The 18848-nt window shown below is 46.9% G+C and overlaps 1 protein-coding gene across 1 annotated transcript; it reads right to left on the reverse strand.

Annotated features, from left to right (window-relative positions):
- Nucleotides 1-6100: 6100 nt before the first annotated feature.
- On the reverse strand, nucleotides 6101-9573 carry POU2AF3 (POU class 2 homeobox associating factor 3). Its single transcript, XM_060251363.1, has 2 exons — nucleotides 9356-9573; nucleotides 6101-6483 (listed from the first exon to the last, which is right to left on the reverse strand). Exons 1-2 carry the CDS (start codon nucleotides 9449-9451, stop codon nucleotides 6127-6129), a joined length of 453 nt encoding a protein of 150 aa, XP_060107346.1. The 5' UTR covers nucleotides 9452-9573; the 3' UTR covers nucleotides 6101-6126.
- Nucleotides 9574-18848: the final 9275 nt, after the last annotated feature.

The raw sequence follows: 18848 nt of genomic DNA on the forward strand, positions 1-18848 counted from the left end.
CAGTTATTTACCTATTTTATTTCTAGTCTGCTTTTCTCACTGAGACCCAAAGTGGAGGTGTTTTGTATAAAGTTCTGCTGCAAGTGGATGGGAAAGGGTACCTTTTGGGACAGAACAACAGGGTCTGCTGAACATCTTTAATCCCAGAACTCTAACTGACCCATCTTTCTCTCACACGCACGGTCTGTCTGTCTGTTCTTCCTTTATCTTTCTGGAGCAATCACTCATCCTGAACACAGCACATGTCTTGCACTGTCTCCTAATCATTCTCTGGGCTGATAGAATCGCCTGAACATTGTTGCTTAATCTCTGCGGTGTCTCCGGAACATCCATCACACCTTCTCCACCCCCACTCCCCAAGGAAAGGACAACCTTTCTCCCCAATTCCAGCAGAAGTATTTGAATAATTTCTGAATCAACACTTGGCGTCTGTATTTGGTCCAAATTCTTTTTGGAAAGACTTCTGTGTTTTCAGCCCAGTCTCTTCACTGCTTCTTTAATCACACTGAGAGTTCTGCCTAGGGTGTGGGTTAAGTAGAGTTGCCAACTCCAGGTTGGGAAATTCCTGGAGATTTTGAAAGTGAGGTCTGACAGTGTTTGGGAGGGGGGCCCTCAGCAGTAGATAATGCCATAGAGTCCACCCTCCGCTGCAGCTGTTTGCGCCAGGGAAACTGCTCTCTAGAGATCCGCTTCAATCAGGGCTTTTTTGGGAGGGAGGGGAGAAAAAGCCCAGCAGGAACTAATGTGCATATTAGGCCACACCCCCTGACCTCACCATTGTTTTGCACAGGGCTTTTTTGGTAGAAAAAGTCCAGCAGGAACTCATTTGCCTATTAGGCCACACCCCCTGACCTCACCATTGTTTCACACAGGGCTTTTTTGGTAGAAAAAAACCAGCAGGAATTCATTTGCCTATTTGGCCACACCCCCTGATGCTAAGCCGGCTGGAAATGTGTTCCTGGGCCATTGGCCTGATCCAACATGGCTTCTCTTATGTTCTTATGTTCATAGCTATTTAGTCTTCTATTGAACATATTTGTATGATTGTTTCTGTACATTATTAGTTATTTGGTACCTATAACTTCGGTTGTGCTGTTTTTATCCTACAAGTGACCTCTCTCCCCGCCTGAGGATTGGCAACCCTCACTGGGAGTGAAAGGTGCTGGGAAAGATCTTTCTCTGCTCCAGACCCTGGCGAGCTGCTGTCAGTCTGTGCCAGAGGTAGCGCTGAGCTCCACGGGTCAGCGGTCTGACTCGGCGGAAGGCTGCTTCAACAGGAAACCCACAGGTTTAGAGTGAGAGGAAACGGAGGATTGCTTGCCGTGTGCCGCTCACCTTTTCCAGATGCCTCACGCGGCAGCTCTAACCACATCGGCGGAGGTGCATGCTCCGGCCACCCACACCGAAAAGATGCGAAAGGAGACAAGGCAATGGGTGTACATTCCTGCCATTTGATCAGGGCACCCGGCCTCCAGAGCCAGCGCTGAGCCAGAAGGGTGTTTGCTATAGGAGATTGTAAGCCACTCAGAGAGAAAGGCGGGGTATAAACCTGCAATTCTTCTTCTTCTCATAGAGTTGGAAGGGACCTCCAAGGTCATCTAGCCCAACCCCCTGCACAATGCAGGAAACTCACAAATACCTCCCCCTAAATATCTAAGAGCCCCACAGCGCAGAGTGGTAAAGCTGCAATACTGCAGTCCTAAGCTCTGCTCACAACCTGAGTTTGATCCCGGTGGAAGCTGGGTTCAGGTAGTCAACTCGAGGTTGACTCAACCTTCCATCCTTCCCAGGTCGGTAAAATGAGTCCCCAGCTTGCTGGGGGGAAAGTGGAGATGACTGGGGAAGGCAATGGCAAACCACTTTGTTAAAAAGTCTGCCGTGAAAACATTGTGAAAGCAACATCACCCCAGTTGGAAATGACTGGTGCTTGCACAGGGGACTACCTGTATCTTTTTAAATTCACAGGATCAGCATTGCTGTCAGATGGCCATTCTTCTTCTTCTTCTTCCTTCTTTTCTTCTTCATGTTTTGGGGAGGGCAAGGCAGTCGGGGAGGAAAAGAAAAGGGCCACCTACACATTACAAGATCTGGTCTCTCACCACAGCTCACGAAGGAAGTCTGACCTGGAGGCTTTCATAGGAGGTTCAGAGTTGCCAACTCTGGCTTGAGGAATTCCTGGAGATTTGGGGAGGGGGACTGGAGTCCAGAGAGAGCAAGGTTGGGGGAGCTACAGAGCCGTAGAGTCCACATGCCAAAGCCGCCATTTTCCCCAAAGGAACTGATCTAGATCAACTGGAGGTCAGTTGTAATTCGGGGAGATCTCCGGGTGCCACCAGGAGGTTGGTTGCCAGCTCCAGGTTTGGAAATTCCTGCAGATTTGGGGATGGAGCCTGGAGAAAGTGGGGTTTGAGGAGGGGAGGGAGCTTAGTGGGCTATAATGCCGTAGAATCTGCCCTTCAAAGCAGCCATTTTCTCCAGGGGAGCTGACCCCTGTCATCTAGAGATTAGTTATAACACTGGGAAACTTCAAAGCTCTATCTGAACATTTTATTTTATTTTTATTTTATTCTATAACTTATATCCCGCCCTTCCCATAAAATGGCTCAGGGCGGCTCACAGCAAAGTCAATGTTGAGAGCAGGGCTTTTTTTGTAGAAAAAGCCCAGCAAGGATTCATTTGCATGTTAGGCCACACACCCTGATGTCACCATTGTTTCACACAGGACTTTTTTTGTAGACAAAGCCTAGTAGGAACTCATTTGCCTATTAGACCACACCCGCTGATGTCGTTTCATTGTTAAAATTTTGCCAGGATGGCCTAGGCTAGCCTAATCTTGTGCTAGGCAACCACAACAATACTGCCAGCCTTCAAGCCCTGGCTCCTGCCAATGAAAGGGGACAGGGCGATTTCCAGGGCAGTTTGAACTTTGAGGGAGGGCTCATTAGGACTAGGCCTAGCAGCAACCACTGGACAGCTTGTTAGTACTCTTCTGACCTTTGAAGCCTCCTCAGAGCTGCATCTAGCAGCAAATACGGGGTGTTTTTCAGGTTTGTAGAAAGAGCTGTCTAGTCCAGTGATGTCAAACTCATCAGTTAAGAGGGCCAGATCTGACATAATTGGGACTTCGTAGGGCCAGGCTGTGTGTGTCATAAAATGTAATACCAGGTAGTGGTGATGATAGAAACTTTATAAAGGACACAGACAAACAAAAAGATTTTTTTAAAAACTTAACATAAAACATGATTAAAACATTAGCATTCTTGCAATATTTTATTTAACTGCCTCTGATAACTGACAACTTTTATTCTGAGGAGCCTGATAGATGGAAGAGAGGCTTGGCTCAGTAGCTCTGCTGTGTGATTGAGAGAACCTGGGAAAGCAAGCTCTCCCTCCCCCCAAGGGAGGAGCCTCAGCCAATGGAGAAAATAGAGGCTTTGCTCCCTGGCTTCTGTTTGATTGAGCAAGCTTGGTAAAGCAAACTGTGATGCAAATGGAAGCAAGAGAGAGGGAGAAGGAAGCAGATGACAAAGCCAGTTGCTTGTGAGCCTGATAGGACCCCTCCAGGGGCCTGATCTGGCCCTTGGGCCGCATGTTTGACACCCCTGGTCTAGTCTGTTTCTGGCTCCAGTCTCCGGACATTAAGTATTGCTTCTCTTGCAAACAGAAGAGACTTTAGAAGAAAAAGACTGCAGATTTATACCCTGCCCTTCTCTCTGAATCAGAGACTCAGAGTGGCTTACAATCTCCTATATCTTCTCCCTCCACAACAGACACCCTGTGAGGTGGGTGGGGCTGAGAGGGCTCTCACAGCAGCTGCCCTTTCAAGGACAACCTCTGCCAGAGCTATGGCTGACCCAAGGCCGTTCCAGCAGCTCCAAGTGGAGGAGTGGGGAATCAAACCCAGTTAGTCCCAGATAAGAGTCCACACACTTCACCACTACACCGAACAGGTTCTCATTTAAAGATGAGCATTTCAGCAGGACAAAATTGGACACTTTGCAGTTTACCAGAAAGAGACCCAGCTGAGTCACGGACAGACCCAGCTTCAACACAGCCAGTACCGCATGAGAGAAAGGACACATCCACAGTAAATTGGTCAAAGTCTGTTTAATGGAATCTTACAACAAAGAAAGTGACAGAATGGATGGGGGAAAACACTGTGATGTGGTTATAAGGTATCAGAGCCCTTACATGAACCCCACGGGGGGGCGGGGGGGAACACCACCAGAAACAGGCCCAGAGTGGGTTAAGAAGTGAGAGTTTGAAGATGTGAGATGCCTCCTTCTTTGATCTGAACCCAAGCGTGGAGATAAGAAGTAGGCCAAGTATCTCCTGTCAGTATGCAAGCTTTTGAGTTCACAGGATTCTGCATTCAGCTGAATGAAACGCAGGCCAAAAACATCTCTGTCTATATACCAGCTGCAAATGACTGAAAACATGAGAATAACCAGCCTGCTTGACATGCTAGCTATGTGTATGCTATTATCCCAGTGCGTGTCTAGAAACACTGGGAAATGTGATCCTGAGCACAGATAATAGCTTGGAATCGGAGGGTGTTTTGGTTTGAAAAAGGAAGTTCCTGCACCGTATTGTCAAAAAGAGATGTTACTAAGTGCTTGGTAAAATTCCAGAAGCTGGCAAAGTTGCTGAAAAAGATACCCAGTTGATTTCAGGGCTCTTCATATCTCTTTGCTTCTCTCCAGAATGATCAGAAACAGAAGACAGTAGGAGGGAGGGAGGGAGGGAGGGAAGGAAGGAAGGAAGGAAGGAAGGAAGGAAGGAAGGAAGGAAGGAAGGAAGGAAGGAAGGAAGGAAGGAAGGAAGGAAGGAAGGAAGGTGAGAGCGAGAGATGATGATGATGATAGATAGATAGATAGATAGATAGATAGATAGATAGATAGATGATAGATAGATAGATAGATAGATAGATAGATAGATAGATAGATAGATAGATAGATAGATAGATAGATAGATAGATAGATAGATAGATAGATAATGGTTTATACAGCTCGCAGTATCTGAATTTCCTTGGCTTCCTGGTGCAGAATTTTGATTTTGGCACTCACAGTCCTGTTTACAGAACAGATAGAGTCACATCCAGTAGTATGAGCTTTTGAGAGTCAAAGCTCCCTTTCTCAGATGAAAAGAGCCCTGCCTCTCAAAAGCTTCCCAAAACAGGGCCGGATTAACAATTAGGCCAAGTAGACACTGGCCTATGGGCCCCCATGCCCTTAGGGGCCCCATGACGGCTCCCCCCCCTCATTCCCCGCCCCACACTTGCAGCCCTCCCAGCCTGCATGCACAGCCAGCCACTGAGCTGCTCTTTGCCTGACTTGCCTGGTGCGGCTGCTGCTGGCGTTGTTGCCAAGTTTGCCTCTCTCTGCCTCTCCCCCACAACCTAGTAAAAGGGGCTTTAAGAAGGTGCCTGCAGGCTGTGGGGGGGGGGCTGTGGATGGTAGGGCCAGTGCTCTGACTCTGAGATAATTTGTGAGGGGGCCTCTCAAGATTTCGACTACCTAGGGGCCTCCACAGGGTTTAATCCGGCATTGCCCCAAAATCTAGTTGGTCTTTAAGTGCTACTGGACTAAAATCCTGCTATTCTCTAGTTCCCCTGTAGACCAACCCAGTCACCCTCTGAAACAGGCCTGCCATGTCGACATCAAATGTCAGCCATTTTGCATTCTGCCTGAAGAGGAACTCTGTGGAAACAGGAAGTTTCCATCCTTCACCTCCAGTTTGCTGAATACAGAAGAGAGCCAGTTTGGTGTAGTAGTTAAGTGCGCAGACTCTTATCTGGGAGAACCGGGTTTGATTCCCCACTCCTCCATTTGCACCTGCTGGAATGGCCTTGGGCCAGCCATAGCTTTCACAGAAGTTGTCCTTGAAAGGGCAGCTGCTGAAAGAGCTCTCTCAGTCCCACCCACTTCACAGGGTGTCTGTTGTGGGGGGCGGGGTAAGGTAAAGGAGATTGTGACCGCTCTGAGACTCTGAGTTTCAAAGTACAGGGCGGGATATAAATCCAATATCTTCAAAATATCTTTTAACCTATTTCGTATTTTGTGTACTTCAGAATCAAAGTAGTCAGCCACAATGTATATAAGTAACTCTGTGGCCGGATGTATACCATTAACTGTAGCACATGTCCCAGGACCTATCTATCCGGAAGAAATCATCAGCCGCAGAGAGGGAAGGCGCATAGTCCCGGCAGTCTGTGTTGGCAAAGGGGAAAGATTCAGGGACTCTGAAAGCGTCTAAGTGCTGGGAGCCGCACGATGTACAGCAGCATGCGGATGAGGCATGGTGGTATTGGGGGTGGAGGGGCTGCAAGCAGGGGCTTCCCTCGGATGACGGGAACATGCAGCTATTGACTTCCAGGCAAGGCGAAGGATTGTAACTGAGTGGCGTAAACGGATGCAGCTGAGGAGGGGAGTAGCTGTAATCGCAGGAGCTGGCGGGATCCGAAGAATCCAGAGATCCCTGACCCTAAAGTAAGACCGGGAGGAAAGAAAGAGAAGCAGTGTCTCATTAAAAACGATCATGGTGACTGACAAGCCGCAAGGAGGTGGGCTTGGGTGGGGTGCAAGGAATGCACATGGATGCATGAAACTGCTTTATACTGACTCAGGCCCTCGGTTCACCAAGGTCAGCATTGTGTACTAAATCTTATCAGAAGCTAAACAGTACTTGGAAGGGAGACCACCAAGGAAGGCTCTGCAGAGGAAGGCAACGGCCAACCACTTTCGTGTCTCCCTTGCCTTGGAAGCCCCTTGCTGGGGTTGCCATACGTTGGAAGCTAAACACAACGGGAAACCACAGTGTACAGGAAATTGAAAACTACAATGACCGCTGTGTATAAAGCATTTCAAAAAAAAAATTCGGATAAATTCATACTCATTTATATTTTGAAAAGTATCTCGAATTATACAATTTATAACACTTAATCCCGTTTCAATGTCCGTACAACAATTTTAAAGCCACAGTCCCATCCTGAATGCTGTAAACAAAAAGAGAAGAGATCGGTTCTCTTGCGCAAATTAGAATCATGGAGCTTTTGCGTATGTGAGCGGTTGCCTTAGCACGGGTTCCTAGTTAAGTTATTGCGGCCAGTGGAAGTGGCAAATGAAACTAAACCCGGGGATCATGTAGCTGCACCGGCAGGATAGAGGACTGCTGCCTCAAGAAATGCATCAAGTTTCTATTTGGTACTACCTGCATCTGAAAATACAAGATTGTACCGCAGGCGTTAGCGCCTCTTCTCTTTTTGTTTACAGTATTCAGAATTGGACTGTGACTTTAAAATTGCTGTATGGACACTGAAACGGGATTAAGTGTTATAAATTGTATAATTTGAGATAGTTTTCAAAATATAAATGAGCATGAATTTATCCGATATTTTTTTAAAATGCTTTATACACAGTGGTCATTGTAGTTTTCATTAAGCTGGAAGCTAAGCAGGTCGGTACTTGAAAGGGAAACCACCAATGAACTGAGCCATGGGATTGCAGCCTACACACCCAAGTAGGGTTCCAATCCCCCTCCCATATTGGAGTCTCTCTCCCCGCTTCAGGGTCGTCAGAAAGTGGAGGGAGGGGAGGGAAATGTCTGCTGGGAACTCTATTATTCCCTATGGAGACTTATTCCCATAGGAAATAATGGAGAATTGATCTGTGGGTATCTGGGGCTCTAGAGGGGCTGTTTTTTGAGGTAGAGGCACTGAATTTTCAGAATAGCCTCCACTGCCTCTCCCCAAAATACCCCCCAAGTTTCAAAAAGATTGATCCAGGGATCCAATTTTATGAGCCCCAAAAGAAGGTGCCCTATCCTTCATTATTTCCTATGGAAGGAAGGCATTTAAAAGGTGTGCAGTCCCTTTTATATGTGATGGTCAGAACTCCCTTTGGAGTTCAATGATGCTTGTCACACTTTTGCTCCTGGCTCCACCCCCAAAGTCTCCTGGCCCCACCCCCAAAGTCCCCAGATATTTCTTGAATTGGACTTGGCAATCCTACACCCAAGGAAATAACTTCTGTGAACATCTTCCCGCAATTTTCCCTGGTATGCATCATCCACAAGCCTTAGACCCCAGACTTCATATGTCCCCAAATCCTGGCCATGGTCATTTATGTCTTGGTGATATCTCAATCATAATGTAATGCCTAATGTATTGCAGTCTGTCTGGGGCTACCTTTGACAACTGTTTGAAGAAGAAGATGAAGAAGATATTGGATTTATATCCCGCCCTCCACTCCGAAGAGTCTCAGAGCGGCTCACAATCTCCTTTACCTTCCTCCCCCACAACAGACACCCTGTGAGGTGGGTGGGGCTGAGAGGACTCTCACAGCAGCTGCCCTTTCAAGGACAACCTCTGCCAGAGCTTCGGCTGACCCAAGGCCATTCCAGCAGGTGCAAGTGGAGAAGTGGGGAATCAAACCCGGTTCTCCCAGATAAGAGTCTGCACACTTAACCACTACACCAAACTGGCTCTCCTTGACCTTTGACCACTACACCAAACTGGAACCTTGACCTTTGCCTGATGTTGCCTCCTAGCACTACCTCTGAATGTGGATATTCCCTTTAATCATCACGTCTAGTAGCCACAAATGGACCTCTTCTCCATGAATCTGTCCAAACAGCTGATAGTACCAATTGCATGGCTTGTGCACACCAAAAGCAGGGCTTTTTTTCAGCTGCAGGGCAGACCTGCCCCTGGGTGTGAGGTTGTCGCTTGACTTCTGCGTGGTCTGCCAGAACATCCACCATATACTTGCGTGGAAAAGTCTTAAAATCATGGCTCAAATGATCTGCTTTATCTCTTTTATTTTGGATAAATAATAATATCTGGACTGATGAAGGGTTTGGGGCAACTCAAAAGCTATGTGTCATTGGGTTGGTCCTCATAAAGATATTACACGGATGATGTTCTTGGTTTTTTGGTTTATGGTTTATCTTTTAACCTTCCTGGCATACTTGTGGAGAAAAACTCATATATTCCAGAGGGCCTTCAAAGCAAGTGAATATCCTCTTTTTGTGTGCTGAGAGGATTCTGGATTTTTACTGAAGTTTTTTCAGCTGTTGACTCTTGAACGCCTATACCCTGAAAATCTTGATGTCTAAGGTGCGACTGGGCTCAAATCTAGCTTTTCTTCTGCACACCACCACACAGCTACCCTCTGAAACTTTTTAGCATGTCTTTGCTGTTTTGCACCGTTCTATCTTCATATTTCAGGTGCACATTTCTTTTTTTTACTGTCTTTCTTATCTTGTGGCTGGCAAGCTGCCTCAGAGCGAGACTGAATACAAATTTGCTAAACAAACCAATAAAATCTAGATGAGCAAAGACTGAACTTCAAATTACCAGGCTTTCATTGAGGCAGGCAGGGCCTGGTTGGAAAGTGTCAGGAAAACAGTGCAAACTATCTTGGGCAGTCCCAACAGACGTCTCTAGCGGCATCTCTGTTTGAAGACAGGAATCGACAAGCTGTTGCAGGTAGCTGGGAATCTCTTCACAGGAAGCACAACTCTGGAACTGCCATGGTTGCACACAACCAGATGAAGAAGAAGAGACGGTGTCTACGTGAGGTGCTAAGAGAAGGAGGAGAGAGGTGACAAGACATGGGAGACCAGAACAGAGTAGGCCTGACCTCTCAGGCATGCAGAAATGAAGCATATCGAACTTTTCCCAGCATGCTGTTTGCCGTCTTCTCACCTCAGGCTTCCATTTTTTTCTCTCAAGTTTTTGAAAGCTGTGGGGGTCCAGTTCAAACCCTGCCCTTGCCTCACACACAAAACACAGAGAAATCCACCATATTTTGCCCTCAGGTTTTTTTTTTGCTGAGGTGGCACCAGCCCGGCATTATGATTTCTGTGGGCCCGAGGCACTTTTGCCTTCATGGGCCCCTCCCACCATCAGAATATTAGACATTATTTCTAGTATAACTTTAAACACGTCGACATTTTTTCTGTTTTAGGCAAAATGTAATAGATTTTCATTGGCTCTAAAATTTAATTTTTTTATGTGAGAAAAAAAATTAAAACATTTTCTTTGACCCTAAAAGTTCATTTTTTCCCCTTCTGATTTTAAAAAATAAAACATTTCTGTGGGGCCCTAGAAGTATTTTGACCCCCTAGGCACTGCGCCTACTATGTCTGATAAGTTTTGTGAGAACGGCATAACCTGAGGCAAAAATCATCTCATGCCACGTATCTCTGTGTTCCCCATGGGACGGAAGGTCAAGGTTCAAGTTGGACACCCCTAGTTTTCAAAAACTGAGCCACTGTCCCAAACCGTACAACCAAAGCTTCACGACCTTTTGGTGACTGGAAAAATGAAATCATGCTAGCATAAGAAATCATACGATGTCTTTGTTATGTTCACTACTGTTTCAGAAGTCCTGAGGAACTTCCTCTGGCTATGTTTTCAAGCATTTTACAGTGTTTGCATTTATTTATTTATTAATGAAAAACAAAGAAGGGAAAGAAACTTAACCCAAAAACTGGAGTAAGAAACCTAAAAGGTTAATATGCAATTAAAAGGCCGAACATTAAAAACAAAGCGTAAAAAAATCATAAAAACATAAGAGAAGCCATGTTGGATCAGGCAAATGGCCCATCCAGTCCAACACTCTGTGTCACATAAGAACATAAGAGAAGCCATGTTGGATCAGGCCAGTGGCCCCTCCAGTCCAACACTCTGTGTCACATAAGAGCATAAGAGAAGCCATGTTGGATCAGGCCAATGGCCCATCCAGTCCAACACTCTGTGTCACATAAGAACATAAGAGAAGCCATGTTGGATCAGGCCAGTGGCCCCTCCAGTCCAACATTCTGAGTCACATAAGAACATAAGAGAAGCCATGTTGGATCAGGCCAGTGGCCCATCCAGTCCAACACTCTGTGTCACATAAGAACATAAGAGAAGCCATGTTGGATCAGGCCGATGGCCCATCCAGTCCAACGCTCTGTGTCACACAGTGGCCAAAAAAATTATATATATATATGTTGCATATATAACTGTAAATACACACACACACACTGTGGCTAATAGCCACATCATAAATCAACATACATGTATTTATTGTTGAAAGCTAAAACCATTTAAGGGCCCATCATAAGCCTCTAGCCTATGTAAAATCATAAAACCTCAATGGGAACCCACTCAACTTGTCTTAAGAGAACTGATCAAGTAAAGTCAGAGCCTATGTGCCAAGAGTTGTGTGGCACATAGACTCTGACTTTACTTGATCGATTCTGGACCATGTGGCATACAAAAAAACACTGAATGCTGAAAGTATGCTCTTGATTAGGACATAAGGCTATAGAACAAGAGGCCTCAAGAATACCTCTAAGCCTTTGTCACTTCACTAAATTTCCTTGTGGTCCAGCATTGTTCTGTTGTTTTATTCTGTTCTGTATTATGAGCCAATAGGTGTCCTTCCCTTTCTGACCTCTGAAGAAGACCAATTTAGGTCGAAACGCGTCAGGTCAAGTTGAGCGGGTTCCCATTGAGGTTTTATGATTTTACATAGGATAGAGGCTTATGATGGGCCCTCAAATGGTTTTAGCTTTCAACAATAAATACATGTATGTTGCTTTATGATTTTTTTACACTTTGTTTTTAATGTTCGGCCCTTTAATTGCATATTAACTTTTTAGATTTATTTATTAATGACATTTTTGTCCTCCAAGGAGTTCTCACCCCTCTTCCATTTTACCTTCTCAGCAACCCTGTGAACTAAAGCTAAGAGAGAGTGACTGTCTCAGGGTGACCTGAGAACTTCATAATTTAGTCAAGATTTGAACCCATCGCCCTGACTTGGATAGCCCAGGCAAGCTCAGTCTTGTCAGATATCGGAAGCTAATCAGGGCTGACTCTGGAAAGTACTTGGATAGGAGACCTCCTTGGAATACCAGATCTGGGAAGCAGAGGCAGGCTTTATTCCACCACCTCCCTGAATATCCTCCAGGCCCCCAGAAGGGCTTAGTCACCAGAAGTCACCATGACTTCCAGATGCACACATGCATGCATGCACACGCACACACGTGCACATAAAAATACAAAAAAAAAATCTGAACCCGAGGAATTTCATCCCTAGCCTACCTCTCTAAGCCTTTCTAGGCCAGAACAAGTGCAAACCTGATTTATAGAGAAGGTACTGTATATAAAAGAGCCCCGTGGCGCAGAGTGGTAAAGCTGCAGTACAGCAGTCAGAGCCCTCTGCTCATGACCTGAGTTCGATCCCAGTGGAAGCTGGTTCAGGTAGCTGTCTCTAGGTTGACTCAGCCTTCCATCCTTCCGAGGTCAGTCAAATGGGTACCCAGCTTGCTGGGGGGGGGGGTGTAGATGACTGGGGAAGGCAATGGCAAACCACCCCATAAAAAGTCTGCCATGAAAACGTCGTGAAAGCAACATCACCCCAGAGTTGAAAACGACTGGTGCTTGCACAGGGGGCTACCTTTACCTTTACTGTATATAACTGTATAGACAAGGAGTCACAGAAGCAACTGACCAGCGATTAAAAAAACCTGATAATGTAGATTCTATTTTTTTAAAAAATCTATTCCATTTCTATCATATCATGAGATTCTTTAGAATGTCATCAAATTATTTTTCTTCTGTGACTTGGAACAATAAAGTTCACCTTCAGAACGAAAGCTTATGCCAGAATATATCTGTTAGCCTTCATGGTACTGCGACATTCCTTATTGTTTTAACTGCATTGAATTACTCTTGTGTGTAAAGTTACTTTTTATTTGCATGCCTCTGTAGGATCCAAGCAAATGCTGTTTGTTTTGTTTTTTACAGGTTTCTACATGGGGAAAAAAATTACATTTTTACAAGCCAGAAAAGAAACCTTTATGTCTCATATTTCTGTATTAACATAAGCAAATGCAGTTCCTGAATATTTAGGTATTTCCTTGTCCAAATATATACCGCAAATAACCCAACCAGAAAGGGTTTTTTTTTTTAAAAAAAATGTCTTGTTCATTTAGCTACCAGCACCATCAAGCAAAAAAAAATCCCAAGTTCTAGCTTCTTAACCCCTGAAAGCTTTTGGATAATTTGATACACCAAGAAAGAACCATGAAATACCAAGAAGGATTACAGAGAGAGAGAGAGAGAGAGAGAGACAGGGGTATGGGAAAGCAGCAAACTCAGATTGGTCGAAAGAAGCTGACTAGATCACCAAGATCTCCCTGATCTGTTCTGGCAAGTGAGGAGAAGATAGAGGGAAAGAAAGAAAGGAGGTTGGTCTACCAGCTGTCATTCTCTTTGCGATCCATTTAGGCAACAGGACAGCCAAAAGGTAAGCAGCAAATTGAGCTAGAGAAGCAAAAATAAGAAAAATTGCCTTGTTACTTTCCTCCCTACAAACCTCCCCCCACCTTCGTCTGCATTTAGCAAGCTCTTTCCAAGGTTCTGATTGGCCGGGGCTCTAATGAAATGCATGTGGCCGACTTCAAGACAGGATTCCAGATGCGGCCTGAGAAAGTTTGATATGAAGTGGGGCAAGTGAAAGGGGAGGGGGGGGGGGCTTTTTGTACCAACCTGGACAGGGAGAGGACAACACCTCCGTGATCTGGACCCTGCCACCACTGGAAACCTGAGAACAGAAGAGGGGGGACATCACAAAAAGCCAAGCCAAGATGGGTGTGTTTCTCCATTTGGATGTCCTACTCTTTCCTCCCCTTCAGCCACTTTCTTAACACACAGTTGGAGGTAAGTCCAGGATTTCTCTCCCTGCAAAAGCTGAACGATTGCATGTCAAGGCGGCTTTCAGGATTTTGGACAAAAGAACAAGCTGGCTGTGGCTGTTCTCTGGTTCCACGCTGTAGGTGCCTGGTGCTCTCCCGAGAGAAATAATGCACTTCTAAGGTGTTTAACTGTGAAATACCTGACACCTCTTCAGCCTGCCCCCTGTTGTGCCTCTGCGGTTTGCCACGAGACAGGACAGCCACTTTTAAGACATATTTTCGGCACCCTTCTGATTAAGTGACTCTAAAACCACCCGGAGAGCAGGAAATCGCAAAGTTAAGAGGAAGGTCAAGGGCCACCCAACAGGTTTATTTGCAGAGCAGCTTCCTCTGGAATTTACAGCTCTCTTTTGCTTGCACAAAATCCAGTCCTCCGGGGCAAGTATTTGAGCAGCTGCGTTCGCGCAGGAGGCAATCTGCCCTCGCTCCGAGCTCCAGCTGCCTTGGATGGCAACCGAAAGCTTGTTAAAGAAAAAAAAGAAGTTCAAAGCAAATGCAAAAGATTTCTCCTTGGACAAATCATCTCAGGCATGTCCAGCGCACTCAAGGCTGTGAGATAAGCCAAGTGAAGATTCCTAGGGAGGGACTGCGCACCGAGGATTGCTAGCAAAGCGAATCTCTCCCCCCCATGCTTGGTTTAGCAGGGAGCCAAAGCAAGTCTTGTACATCCCAATAAGAACATTGTGTTTTAAGACTGGTTCATTTGAGTTTTTTGGTGGGGATGCCAGCCTCCAGGTGGGACCTGGGGATCCCCAGAATTACAGCTCATCTCCAGACTACAAAGGTCTGTTCTTCTGGAGGAAACAGATGCTCTGTAGCATGGACTTTGTGGTATTGTCCCCGCTGAGGTCCTGGTCCTCCCCAGGCTCCCTCCCCCAAACTCGAGAATTTTCCCCATCTCTCTCTGGCAGCCAGGAGGCATCTGGCATCCGTACAACTAATTCAAACTGAGCGCTGAGCTATCGCAGAGGAAATGCAGCCTCCCTACGTGGCCTGTCCAGAAGCAACACCAGCTGGGAAGGGTTGGTAAAATTCTACACAAGTTAGGCTACCAGCCTCCAGGTAGTGCCTGGAGATATCCTGGAATTACGACTCATTGCTAGGCTACAGTGATCCGTTCCCCCGGAGGAAATGGCTGCTTTGGAAAGTGGGCTCTATGGCTTTATATCCTGCCGGACTCTCTCTCCCCTCCCCAAAACCTGCCCTTCTTAGGCCCCACCCCCAAAACTTGAGGAATTGCTCAGCCTGGAGTTGGGAACACTGCAAACGCACACAACACTGCAAATGCACCCTCCTGCTAGACCTCTGCTACTAGAACAACCAGGACCGGATCGGCATGTTTTTTGAGGGGGGGCAAAATAAAAAAATGGCGCCCCCTTATGGGTCATTCTATTTTATGGTCCCATAGAATACAATGGGCTCCATACCTAATTTGGCGCCCCTCCCCGTCGGCGCCCGGGGCAAGCAACCCCCTCTCCCCCCACCCTCGATCTGGCCCTAAGCACAACCACTGCCTCCCCCCCCCACCCCCGTGGGGTTTGCATTCCCAGAATGGCGTTTAAATCCAGGCCTAAGCAACCAAAGGCAAAGGGATAATGCAGCACATTCCAGGAAATGGATTAATTACTCTAGTCTTCCTCTCAAGTTAGAGCAGTTAGAGCCGCAACTGTGACTTGGGAGCCACGTGTGGCTCTTTCACACACATTATGTGGCTCTTGAAGCCCCCACTGTCTTGTCAGCTGGCTTGGAGAAGGCATTGATCTCTTTAAATCATTTCTCCAAGCCAAGCCTGCTGGCTTGGATAATGCTTTCAAAGTTAAAGTTGCCTTCTTTCCACCTCTCCCTCCTCTCTTTTGTATTAATTTCCTTCCTTCCTTCCTTCCTATCTTGCGGCTCTCAAACATCTGACCTTTATTCCGTGTGGCTCTTACATTAAGCAGGTTCAGTCACCACTGAGTTAGAGTGTCCTTGTCAAAATGAATGTTACGCCGCTTTACATGCCGCAAAAGGCGCTGGTTGAGGTGGCAGGAAGGGAATTCTTATAACAGGAGCAGTTAGGGATGAAGCAGAAGCGAATCCTCTGGGTGAAACAGAGACAAAGCCGTCACCACAAAGCGGAATCAGGCGTGCCTGTTGCTAAATCCGTTTCCAAGTCCCTGAATAAAATTTTGATTCCCATTGGCTTGATCTGCAGCACTGGCTGTGCATGAAACAGCTGAGTTCACCTGAAGGACGGCTGAAGAAGAAAAAGAATGCCAACCCATCTTTGTGCCGATACGGGTAGGGAGGGGTTTTTTATTTTGTTCTTTGCATCGTCTTTTTAATATCTAATCGAGATGACTGAAGCAGGATTCTCTGTAACCCGGAAGGTCGTGTCCTTCCAACATTCTTGATCTACTTTATTTCTATCCCGCCTTTCTCCTCAATGAGGACCCACAAAGTGGTTTGTTTTCTCCAGGTGAACTGATCTCCGTCGTCTGGAGATCAGGTGTCATCCCAGGAGATCTCCAGCCCCCACCCTAGCCCTTTCTTATGCTTAACTGGCAAGACGTTGAGTTTAGCTTATTCAATTCAAAAAGTGCTGAAAGTGAAATAAGAGATTCCAAAATCAGTTTTCTTCCAAGCCACACCTAGAACTATATTAAATATAAACTTTTAAAAAAGATATTTATTTTGCACTAAATAGCAGTAAGCAATATAAGCAAAAGATTTACTCTGTGGTGCCCTACCCCTTCCTTTGGTGCCCAAGCGTGAGCTTATTTTACTTAATGGTTAATCACCATTAAGCAAACAGAGCAGTAGACCATTTACATTGCTGCGAGAATCCAAACCACGCTGCATATCTTAAGCTCTCTTTACGATGCCGTCAAGGGCAGTCGTAGGGTGAAAGGAACTCGCCCCGTGCTGTGCCGTTCCAGTGTGATGGGGCTCCAATCATCAAGAAAAGGTTTCTGTTTGTGTTTGCAGGTAGTCTGCAGTATAGTTTCCTGCTCAGTCTTCTTCTGCAGTGCCGGATTAAACCCTGTGGGGGGCCCTAGGCAATCAGAATCTCGAGGAGCCCCTCACAAATTACCTCAGTGTTTGAGTCCTCGCCCCGCTGCCCAGTTTGGTGTAGTGGTTAAGTGTGCGGACTCTTATCTGGGAGAACCGGGTTTGGTTCCCCACTCCTCCACTTGCACCTGCTGGAATGGCCTTGGGTCAGCCATAGCTCTGGCAGAGGTTGTCCTTGAAAGGGCAGCTGCTGTGAGAGCCCTCTCCAGCCCCACCCACCTCACAGGGTGTCTGTTGTGGGGGAGGAAGGTAAAGGAGATTGTGAGCCACTCTGAGACTCTTGAGTGGTGTCTGTTGTGGGGGGGGTGGGTTAGGGAAAGGAGATTGTGAGCCACTCTGAGACTCTTCGGAGTGGAGGGCGCGATATAAATCCAACATCTTCATATACCTCACAGGGTGTCTGTTGTGGGGGAGGAAGGTAAAGGAGATTGTGAGCCGCTTTGAGACTCTTCGAAGTGGAGGGCGGGATATAAATTCAATATCTTCATCTACCTCACAGGGTGTCTGTTGTGAGGGAGGAAGGGAAAGGAGAGTGCGAGCCGCTCTGAGACTCTTTGGAGTGGAGGGCGGGATATAAATTCAATATCTTCATCTACCTCAAAGGGTGTCTGTTGTGGGGGGGGGAGGTAAAGGAGATTGTGAGCCGCTCTGAGACTCTTCGGAGTGGAGGGCGGGATATAAATCCAATATCTTCATCTACCTCACAGGGTGTCTGTTGTGGGGGAGGAAGGGAAAGGAGATTGTGAGCCGCTTTGAGACTCTTTGGAGTGGAGGGCGGGATATAAATCCAATATCTTCATCTACCTCACAGGGTGTCTGTTGTGGGGGAGGAAGGGAAAGGAGAGTGTGAGCCGCTCTGAGACTCTTTGGAGTAGAGGGCGGGATATAAATCCAATATCTTCATCTACCTCACAGGGTGTCTGTTGTGGGGGAGGAAGGGAAAGGAGAGTGTGAGCCGCTCTGAGACTCTTTGGAGTGGAGGGCGGGATATAAATTCAATATCTTCATCTACCTCACAGGGTGTCTGTTGTGGGGGAGGAAGGGAAAGGAGATTGTGAGCCGCTCTGAGACTCTTCGGAGTGGAGGGCGGGATATAAATCCAATATCTTCTTCATCTTCTTCTTCTGCCCACGGTCCTGCTACAGCCTGCAGGCACCTTCTTAAAAACCCCTTTTACTAAGCTGTGGGGAAGAGGCAGAGAGAGGCAAACTTGGCAATGATGCCAGCAGTAGCCACGCCAGGCAAGTCGGGCAAAGACCAGCTCAGTTGCTGGCTGTGTGTGCAGGCTGGGAGGGCTGCAAGTAGGGGAGAAGCTGGCCCGGGGCCCCTGAAGTTATGGGGGCCCATAGGGCAGTGCCTGCTTGGCCTAATTGTTAATTCCGGCTCTGTTCTTCTGGAAGGAACAACAGGTGGGGACAGGACTAAATTTAGGGAGGGGGAAACCCCTCCATTGCTGCACACCAGAGGCTTCCCAGCATCTTTGCACAAACAGTTAAGCCAACCTAAGCCAAAGGAGCTCATAGCATTATAAAGTACAGGCTTCACATATGCCGGCCCATCAGTCAGTGACTGCAAAACAAAGAACTGCTCTGCTCGTGTGAATGGCTCACATTACATACAACATTGGCAAAATATCCTGCATACCAGCTGTTGACAGTCCACATGTGCAGCTGCCAGTCTTCAAGGCCTCATTCACACGCCCTTGACCAGAGGGCTCTGTCCTGATGGCTACCCACTTGTTGGCTGGCAGATCCATGCGTGAACTGATCTCACTGGGAAAGCACGCATTTCAGCCCAACTGAAGACGATGCAGATGATCAGGGCCGGTTCTGCCACTTGGCAAACGAGGCCATTGCTTAGGGTGCAAGACTTCTGGGGGTGCTGAGGTGGGTGCCCCCCATGTGACTCAGTGACGTTACCAGTGCAGGGTTGGGCACACCAGACTGTCTATGGCTGGCCCTGCAGATGATGGCCCCTTCACGCATATGGCTTGACACATGAACGGGGCCATATTTCTGGGGAATCAAAGTGGCGTCTAAAGCAGG

The sequence above is a fragment of the Heteronotia binoei genome, chromosome 12, assembly GCF_032191835.1.
Source record: "Heteronotia binoei isolate CCM8104 ecotype False Entrance Well chromosome 12, APGP_CSIRO_Hbin_v1, whole genome shotgun sequence".
Lineage (NCBI taxonomy): Eukaryota > Metazoa > Chordata > Lepidosauria > Squamata > Gekkonidae > Heteronotia > Heteronotia binoei.